Genomic DNA, 10,546 nt, shown 5'->3' with positions numbered 1-10,546 from the left:
GTGGCAGTACAAGTTGCCCCAAATCAGAGCCTGGCCAGCTGGAGCCATGCTTCAGCTACCAGCCAGGCTCCTTGCTGCAGGATCACCACAGCTACAGCTCCTGGAGGCCCCCAGAACTCCAGGTAAGGCTGCTGGGGCCAGCATAGTCGCACATGGCATGGGCGTCCCCCAGGGACAAATAGAACTGTACACATTGTCCCCAGGAAAACACACATTTGTGTTTGTGGGGACGGTCCGAAAGAGCTACATAGAGGATCTGGGGAAGTGAAGGATGGACCCAAAAGACCAGATCAGGAGACAAAAGTATGTTTCAGAGTTTGTGGTGAGAACATGGAGTATGCTCTACATACCTGCATTCTTCTTACATTTTCTGCTTTAGTCACTACTTTAGTTTTGAAGTCAAAAAGGAAAGTTTTAAAAAATGCAATGAGGGAGGAAACAGCAGGGATGAAATCACCCGCAGTACAAAGATGAGAGATCATCCCACTGGCTGTCAGATTTGATGTGGAAAGGAAGGCCCTCGTTCTGACACATTTTGCTTTGACATAGCAAAGGCTCCACAAATAGACAATGTGATGATCAAGTTGCAAACTTTTGTAAACAGTTGTGGAAAGCAAGAGGGCAAAATGGGAGACTTTGTGCCATTAAACTGGCAGGTTTGAGGGGGTTTTTTATGTCACATCTTAACTGTTTAAAAAGGTCAAAGTCAAGATGACAATTATTAACACTGAGACTGGGCATGCATGCATGTGTATGTGTGTGAAAGAGAGAGGAGAGGGAGGTATTTTTCATTCCACAGTAAGATATTTTCTCTCATTGTCCTTGGCCAGGGAAAAATAAAAGGACACTGATTAAAATGCTTACAGTTACTTTTTTGACCACCAGAGAAGAACTAGATGAATTCAAGGTCATTTAGGACTTCATTAAACTCTTGAGTTTCCAGGTGATAACTAGTCAAAATCTAAGTCCTTACTAGTTGGGCAAAAAATCAGAGCTAGGTAAAGTAAGGTTGCAACAGGGTTCTGAGAAACTAAGGAAATATTTTTTCATGATACTAAGCAAATATATCTTTTGAGGCGGTAGTATGGACTGGAGAAGTGCAGCCAGGGACTGAAAAGTCTTGAGTTCTAATCCAAGCTCTGCAGGACATATCTTCAGTTTAGCTGAAAAATGTGTAAAACACCAAAATAATAGTGAATTGTTATAAAATTCATAAACAAAATTCAAGCATGTTTAATCTCTAGTTTACAGAGCTGTGTTAGAATGATGCACAGTATTCTGTTCTATCCTACTCTGGAGAGCAGGTCTGGGATCCAGAATAACCTGGGTAGACTGGAAAAATGGTCCATAACCAAGCAGATGAAACTGAATAAGAAGTACAAAGTCTTTTACCTGGGACAGAATATTTATGTACCTATACACAGATGAGGGAATGACCAGTACTGAAGAGAAGGGCCTTGGGATTACAGTAAACCATAAACTAAATATGAACCAGCAGTGTGTCCTCGTGCCAAAAGTCCAACAGCATACTGGTTTGTGTTAACAGGAGTATCACATGTAAATCAAGGGAAGTGATTCCATTGCTCTCTTCAGCACTGGTGAGGTCTTACCTAAAGTACTGTACCCAGTTTTGGGCCCCACACTTCAAGAAGTGTATGCATGATTTATGAGGAAGGGCTGAAAGAGTCAGAGTTAGTCTGGCAGACAAAGTTCTTTGGGTAAATGTGATATCCTTTATTAGACCAACTAAATAGTTGGGAAAAATTGTTCTTTGCAAGCTTTCGGGCACCAACTCCCTTCTTCAGGCATTGGAGAGAGTCAGCTGAATGCCTGAAGAAGGGTGTTTGTGTGCAAAAGCTTGCGAAGAATAATTTTTCCAAGTATTTACTTGGTCTAATAAAAGTTATCTCATCTGCCCAAAGAATCTTGTTGGCCTATGTCCTTAGACCAGGGGTGGGCAAAATATAGCCCACCAAACCATTCTATCTGGCCTGTGGGGCCCCTAAAAAAATTTAGAAAATTTATATTTATATGCCCTGGGCTGCTTGTCATGTGGCCCTTGATGGCTTGCCAAAACTCAGTAAGCAGCCCTCTGCCCAAAGTAATTGCCTGTCCCTGCCGTAGACCAACACAGCTACAACCAACAACCCTGAGAGTTAGTCTGGAGAAGAGAAGACTGACAGGGAATTTGATAACAGTCTTCAAATACCTGAAGGGTTATTATAGAGGATGGAGATGGACTTTTCTCTGTAACTGTAGGGGATGGGACTAGGAGTAAGGGCCTCAAGGTGCAGTGGGAGAAATTTAAATTGGAGATTAGGTGGAAATTTCTGACTGAGGGTGGTCAAGCATTGGAACAGGCTACCTAGAGAAGTTGTGCAATCTCCATTCCTGAAAATTTTCAAGAGTTGTTTGGACAGGCACTTAGCTGTGTTGGCTTAGTCAGGGATGATCCTGACTTGAACGGGGAGCTGGACTAAGTGACTTTGTGAGCTCCCTTTCATCTTTATTTTTCTATAATTGTATTGTCCAGTTGGATGGTAAGCTCCACTAGAAGCTGGATGGAGGGAGGGACAGGCAGATATTTTGTCTAAAGTGACAAGAGAATTAGTAATGCATGGAGGCCTTTTATCTGAAAGGAGGAGAAAGCTCATGCATTGCAGGTCACAGGGAAATTTTGTTGCTAGAGCAGCAAAACAATAACTTGGGAATATTTACTTTTCAAAAGACAGCCACCAGTTTCTCATGCTTAACACCCGGATTTAACACCTTGAATTGATAAAGTATTGTGCAGCATATTTGCTGAGGTGCACAGAACAAATGTTAAAGGCCTTCATGATTGGATTTACAAAGTTAGTTAAAGTAGAGTTAGTATTTGTCCTTGGGTTTCTGTTGTTTGCTCTAATAGCTGTGCCATGTGTTTCAGTTTCAGCCATCTACCCCTTACTTTGCACTTGACAATTCTAGCTACTACAAGGTGTTCAGCAATTCAGATGGCTACAAACACATCCATTATATAAATGGCTCAAGGGTGAGTAATAATAATAACTCCTAGAAGTCACTGCTGACTGATATTTTTCCTGGTCAGCATGGAATTTACATTTCCACTTTGTTCTCCCTTTATTTTAGCTTGTAACACCTATCACAAAAGGAAAATGGGAAGTGATCAGCATAGAAGCTGTAACCAAAGACTTCCTGTGAGTATCTTGAGAGCAGCAAATTAGCTTTAAGTCCTCTCAAACATATCAAGTATAATCTACCCTAAGCAGGTTGAAACCAATGGGACTTGGGCACCTAAGTGGTTTGAGCACTTCGTAAATCTCATGAGATGTTTATCTGCATCTTTTTAGACACCTTAAAAATACTTTTGAAATCCAGCTCTTAGCAAATGGGCAGTGAGAGACATCCATTTGTGTTCAGTTTCAGGAAGAGGTGGGGTATTCATTAAGATTTTAGTGGAACACAAAGGATTCAGTCACTTGTTTGTACCCCCACACACACATACACATACACATAAATGGTGTCCAAACCAAGACTTTGGATCCAAATACTTCTAAAGTTTGGGGGAATAACTGGCCCCTGACAGACATTACACTTAAGACATTATTAACCAGTTAAGCACATCTTAAGTAGTGACCCAGCCACACTTGCATTCAGTTAATTGTGTGACAAAACTAGGAATAAGCTAAAAAGTTATTAAATAAAATATGTGTAATAACTTTGTGCCTAGTTCCCATCATGCCTTTAATTGAATGTGTGGCCAGCACTTCAAGCCTCCAGAGCACACCAGAGTCCTTCAAGACTCTTGTATGCTTCAGAGGCTGGGAACACCAGCTGGATCAGGGCTCCCAGCTGGAGGAGTACATGAAGCCCTTCTCTCCCTGTGCTCCCTCAGCTGGGAGCACCTATCAGCTGACTGGAGCTCCCAGCCAGAGGAGTGTATTAAGCCTTTTACAGTCTACCGGCTGGAAGCTTCAATCACCTGATCAGGGCTTCCAGCCACAGAAGGGCAAGTGCACTCCCATGGCTGAGAGCCACAATCAGCTGACCAGCACTTCTAGCCAGGGGACCCCCAATCAGCTGACTAGGGCTCGCAGCAGGGGGAGCACAGGGAACCCAGCTTGCTGCTTGCCGGTGCAGGGGGGAGCAGGAACATGATCCCAGGCTCCTTCTGCACCAGCAACACAATGTGATGGGATCTGATACTCAGTCGCACAGTCACATCTACTGTGCACATGGCATGGCAGGAAGCACAATTATTAGGACCATGCATCAGATCCCATTGCACCTTTCATTTTATTTGTGTTAGCAGACCTTGTACTACATACATGCAGTTCTGAACTTTGTAGTTTGGTTTTGTCTCTGTCTCCAGCCATGGGTAGGCATTCATTTCCCTGAAATTCTTACCACTAGAAAAATAGCCTTTTAATTTTCTTTTAAATAAATATATTTTTCTTTAAAATATTATTAAATATCTCAATGTTTCTCTGAAATGTTATGACCTTTCTCCACCTACAGGCCAGGAACTGCAGTGTACTGCAAAGGTTACTCTATGTTACTGTCTTGACAGTAATTAAGGGTTGCATCTGGATTTTCTTTCTTTCTTTCTTTTGTAAGAAAAGCTCTTTTGGATTTACTTTGATTGCTATGGTTTTGTGAACAAATTCACATTTTATTTCAGTATGTTCTTAGTATTTGAATCAGGTAGGCTTTTCAGAGACATTTTGGGTATCATGTTGTATAAAAGAAACCTGTTACTGTGCAAGGGACAAAAGTCACCTTAATTAATAATTAAAAAGGATGCATTCCTTCCTGCTTACTGTATGATCTGCCTTTGTGAAAACCAGCCCTCTTGAACATAAACTCAAGGTAAAATTATTCTTTTTCTGTTCATGACTACCAAGAATTTGGGAATACTCACAGAAATAGTATGTGCAGTATCTACCATTAAGAGCATGCTTCACCTCTCCTCACATCAGCATAAATCAGGTATAATTCCATTTAGTCTGTGGAGGTAAACAGGGGCAAGGGAGAGAACTGAACCCAAGCTGCAGTAGAGACAGAGAAAGGAGTTGAACACCGTGAGAGACATCAGCCTCAGTGCACTGCCTGCTTAACCTCTGTCAAGTCCTTCCTTGAAGAGCTGGTCTTAGGGGTGGGCACTGTGGTCCGCTTGGGGAGCATCACACTCACGCACAAACAAGTGTGAGCAGCCCATGCTCACAGCAGTGTTCTCCCCCATTCTGTACCTTGGCCAATACCTGCCCCAGGCAGGAGGAGTGGTGCCCAGCCCAGCTGCACCCCTGCCTCCAGCCACTGCTCAAGAGGAGCTGGGCCAGGCAGTGCAGGCAGCAGCAGTGGTGCCTGTATGCTCACTTGCCTAGCACACTATGCTGCTCTGCCTCCCTGCCAGACTGCACCGTGCACCCCTGCCTGCCTTCCTCTGCCTGCAGCAGTGCTGCTAACTTGGGGGAGGGAGGAAAGGGCACTGTGGAGGGGGGTGCCAGGGAGTGGTGTCAAAATACAAGTTCACCCAGGGCACTATCTTCCTTAAGGTCGGCTCTGGATGTGTACATGTGTGTTTAGCATAGTAAAGATTTACATTATAATTCCCTCATCATCATGAGTTCTGGGTAGATGAGGATGACAATGCAGAGGTGGGAGATGGTTGAGCCAAACATAGTGGGTGTGCTGATGACTGTGCAGGCCTTTTATTCTAAATGATAGCATACTAGGGCAGAGCCTACCTCAGCTCATAGGTACTGAAATGGTACTGAAATATCTAAGTATGATCATCAATTCCTTGACCAAAAGTTATGCAAAAGGTGGGTGGATCCATCCTCTTCCTGCTTCCGGACACTTTTTGTGACTTTGTTTTAATTCTAAGATAAACAATATTGGATGCGTTAATGACTTTCCAGGCATTCAGGCAGGGTGGAGTAAGTATTACTAGTACATTTAATAAATGGAAAAGGATTTGACCTTTAGTATTAGTGATTGACTATTAGATAAATTATTGTCCTTGGTGGTGAAGTTAAAAATAGGAAAGTTCATGTTTAGGTAAATCTTCAGGACTAAATATAGACATTGGATTTATGGCACATTATAACCTGTCTACCATCCAGTAACTTGAGGTAACCTCTCTACATTTTACCAGCTACCAGGTCAGCATTCTTCCCTTTCTCCCATCTCACCTACCTATCACACCTATTGTCATCTCCCATGGCCTCTGATCCTCAGTGCCACGTATTTGCGTTTTCACAGACCTGAATTTTGCATATTGGCTTCTATTCCATCCAGGAGAACACAAAACACCAGCAGACTCTCCCTATGCCTGAAGAAGGGTGTTTGTGCCCAAAATCTTGCAAAACAATGTTTCCAACCATTCAGTTGGTCTAATAAAAGATATCCCATTTACCCAAAGAACCTTGTCTGCCCATGTTTAGGTAATGCACATTTCCCATTGAAGCCACCTTTCACATGTATTTTGATAAAGCAATTGTACAAAAATAGCTTATACACTAAAATATAGTTTCTTGTTTGTAGATAAATTAGATTTTTTAATTAAAGCACAAGCACTTGGGACAATCTTACAAATAAGTAAAATAATGTGGAAGATGTTCATTTTATGCACTTACAAGTTTTCTTGCACATACAAAAAACTAGGTATAAAATACAAGTTAGAGTACCAAGTGGCAAAGTTGCAAGTTGCCTGGGGTGATCTTTCTCTGTTTTATCAGAAGGAGACTAAAACGGCTTCAAGGGTAAACCATATAAAAACTATTTTAGAAGCTAAGCTTGAGACCAAGGACCCAATTTTCAAAGAGATTTAAGTGCTTAAAGATACAGAGAAGTTTCTTATGGGGGTTTTTGAACATGCTTACCTAGGGTACTCGCCTAACTCCTTTTTGATTTCAACAGGAAGTAAGCACCTAAGACACCTAGGTGTTTTTGTAAATCCTATGAGATTCTTATCCATACCCTTAGACATTTAAAATTACAGTACGATTTCTATATTTACTACATTGGTGTATGTCTCCACAGAAAAAATAGTGTGATTGTAGCATATGCTAGTTTAATTTAGCTAGTATGGATAACAATAGCGCTGAAGACATGGTAGGATGGGTATTTTTATGTGTACAACCACAGTGCATATTTTCAAGGGACCATTCTGGTCGCTAGCCTGTATTAAGGTCTGTGCCACCACATCTTCACTGCCATTGTTATTTGTGCCAGCTAGCACAAGTATTGCAGCCATGTGCTACAATCTCACCTTTTTTTTGTTTCATAGACATACAAATCATAGTTGCGTCTTTACATGGGTATCATCTATCAAAGAAATAAGCGTAAGCCTAGAGACCAAGATGTATAATGGGAGTTTGTTTTATTGTTTTTTATGAAGATAAAGTTATGGTATAGATAGCTTCCTGGGCTAGGTACAGGCAGTCAAAAAGCCTGAGGCTGAATCAATTAAATCTTTGCAGGTTAGTCTAGCTACACAGATTAAACTGAAACAGAAGTGAAAAGACATTTAAAGCCTATGTGAATAGGGAAGTATTCCATTTGGATTCAGATTCGGATATGGCTGATTCGGAGGACAGTGATTCAATTTGGTGATGCAAATCACTGTCCTCATTCAATTTGGTCGAATTGGAATCGGAGATTTGGCACTGATTCAGTGCTGATTCGGAGATTTGGATTGGCCACGGAGAAGCAGGCACAGCTGGGTGGCTGCAGGTTCTCCTGCAGCTCCTCCAGCTGTGCTTGCCTCTCCCTGGGTGGGGGGAGCCGTGAGAGAAGCCCCCATGGCTGCCCTACCCAGCCCCATCCCCTGCCTGGCCCCAGCCTCCCGGCACTTCAAAAAAAATAAATAAATAAAGCCCCAGCCCTGCACTTATTGGCTGCAGCAGTGGCCATTGGGGCCTCTGAGGGGTCATGGCAGAACTCCACCCCCCGCTTGGCACCTATACGGCAGCTGTTGCATCATGTGGGTGCAGTATGGCTCAGCAGGGCACGGCACCCTGTCCGGGAGCTGGGGCAGCTCCAGCAGTCAGCACCACTCAGCCCCAGCGGCCCTAGCTTCCAGACAGCACGTGGTGCCCTGCCAAGCCACGCTGCACCCATGCAATGGGGCAGCTGCTGCACAGGTGCCAGGCAGGTTCGGGGCAATTCCCACTGCCCTGCACTGTGCAGGGGGGGCTCTGCCACAAGCCTTCAGTGACTTTTTTTTTTTCTTTTTCTTTTTTTCCCTTTTTTTAAATTCCCTCACTCACTGGCTGCAGCGGTGGGGATTGAGGCATCTGGGCACTCATGGGAGAGCCCCCCCGTGCAGTGTGGGGAAGCGGGGATCGCCCCCCCTACCTGGCACCCATGCAACAGCTGCCCCATGGCATGGGTGCAGTGCAGCTCAGCAGGGCGCTGTGCGCTGTCTGGGAGCTGGGGCCACTGGGGCTAAGTGGTGCTGGGCTCCAGCTGACTCCTGGAGCCGCCCCAGCTCCCAGACAGTATTCCCAAGGCTCCCCCCGCCTGGGGAAAAGCAAGAGCAACTGGAGGAGCCACGGGAGAACCTGCAGCTGCCTGGCTGTGCTTGCGTCTCCCCAGCCGATCCAAATTTCTCCAAATCTTTTCTGAATCAATTTGGAGCCTTCGGATTTGGTTCGGACCTTTTAAACAGGCCGAATCTCCTCCAACTCAAATCGGCAACCTAATCTTCGCACAGCCCTAACATTCACCTTTAATATGTGAAATGTAGCTACATGCCTGCAGTGGCTCAGGCCAGAAGCCCGGGGGCGCTAGAGCATGGCTCTCTGGCTATGTTTACTTTGTCTTCCTGCTGCCCCTGAGTTCTCTGGGATTTGTAGTCCAGAATTTCAGCAGTAGGACTCTGCAGGTTTGCTCATCACTTCTTCTTCCTGCTTCTAGGTGACTCTGGGATTTGTAGTCAACAGTTGCAGGCAGCAGTACATTTGAGTGAGGGAAGGGGTGTTTAAAACCCCACCCTAGCTGGGGTTTGCCTAGGGGGCAGTCCCTACTCCTCTGCAGACTGGGCTGCATCCCCAGCCAGATTCCCCCTTCTCCCCCAGTCCCTTGTCAGCCAGCCCTCACTGCTCCAGCTAGGGAGCAGAGGGGCAGGGCCAGCCCTGGTCTCTGGAGCAGACAACCCAGCCCAGCCCAGGGCCAGAAAGCATGCTGGGATGCTGGGGGACTCTGATTTAACTTGAACCAGGAAGGGTTCTGGGGCAGAAGTTTCATAAACCAGTTTAACCCAATTAGTTAAGTCTGATTCTACATTCAAACAGGTTTATCTTAAACTAGCTTCAGCCATTTTGAAACTGGTTTAAGTGCACTGAGCTTCTATTCTGTTACAGGTTTAAACCAGTTTCTGATCACTTAAACTGGTGTATGTGTAACTTCTGTCCCTAGCCCTTTGTCTTAAAAGCAAAAGACAAGTTAGAAGCACCGTACAGAAGTATGTGCCCGGCACTAATACATAATATAACGTAACGTATAAGCATGCCCTTGGCATGGCACATTTTCTTTCTGAGACTGACGCTGACAGAGTAGAATGACTCACAAATGTAGTCTCTGGGGCTTCCATGGAGTTTACATTAATTTCTGCAGATACTAAACCAAGCAGAAATGCCACCTATATCATGTCATTGCATTGGACATGATATGTATATTAAGTTCCTACATCTCTCTGATTTTCTTTAAATCTCTTGTGATACTTTGTTTAGACAAATATAAATGTGAGCAGCACAGATACTTCATATACTTACCCTCCTTAGGCAGAATCACACAAACTTCTCTAAATAAAATTGGATGCTGGCCTTTGATAGTAGTTAATTAAGCAATATTTAAAGGATTCTTTTTGACTTTCATAAATACAGCAAAAATAACTTATTACAACCAAAATATTTGTTTTTATAGATACTATATAAGTAATGAGCATGGTGGAAAACCAGGAGGAAGAAACCTTTATAAGTAAGATGTTTTCTTATTTGCCCTGTTTGTTGAAAAATCTTTTAGAAAAATAAGAAAAAAATAAACTTTGGGTTTCAGCAAAACCATTCCAAATGATAGAAAATGCTCGTTTGAATATCAGTGTTTAAGATTTTTGGCTGACTTAAATTCCTATGTTGTGTTAACTTTAAAGTCTAGGGTCTGATTTTGTTTCCATTGAGCTCAGTAGGACTTTTGCTGTGGACTCTAATGGGAACAGGATTGTGCTTTTATTGTACTGTATGCAACGGCACATTTGACAGGAAAAACACATAATGTAACATGCATTATTACTAGGGTGTGCTAGTTTTTTAGGAATGCATGTTTTGTCCTGAGATAGTGTCTCCTCTGTGTAACAGACGCATTTCTGAAAATGTTGGTTCAGTCACTATCATTAACCTATGATTAAGTAAAGCCAAATTAAATGCGTCTGTTACACAGAGGAGACACTATCTCAGGACAAAACATGCATTCCTAAAAAACTAGCACACCCTAGTAATAATGCATGTTACATTATGTGTTTTTCCTGTCAAATGTGCCGTTG

At 43.4% G+C, this 10,546-nt stretch overlaps 1 protein-coding gene across 1 annotated transcript in view; it reads left to right on the top strand.

The window, feature by feature from the left end:
- DPP4 (dipeptidyl peptidase 4) overlaps positions 1-10,546 on the top strand; it is a 97,400-nt gene that overhangs the window by 59,658 nt on the left and 27,196 nt on the right. The window contains exons 13-15 of the mRNA XM_019522838.1: positions 2,927-3,031; positions 3,130-3,197; positions 9,931-9,984. Of these exons, the coding sequence (XP_019378383.1) occupies positions 2,927-3,031; positions 3,130-3,197; positions 9,931-9,984 (227 nt within the window). The remainder of the gene's footprint in view (positions 1-2,926; positions 3,032-3,129; positions 3,198-9,930; positions 9,985-10,546) is intronic.

The sequence above is a fragment of the Gavialis gangeticus genome, unplaced genomic scaffold (genome assembly GCF_001723915.1).
Source record: "Gavialis gangeticus isolate Ggan-Ray unplaced genomic scaffold, GavGan_comp1, whole genome shotgun sequence".
Lineage (NCBI taxonomy): Eukaryota > Metazoa > Chordata > Crocodylia > Gavialidae > Gavialis > Gavialis gangeticus.
Note: the sequence above shows the minus strand (reverse complement) of the source record. Positions and strands in the feature narration are given on the sequence as shown.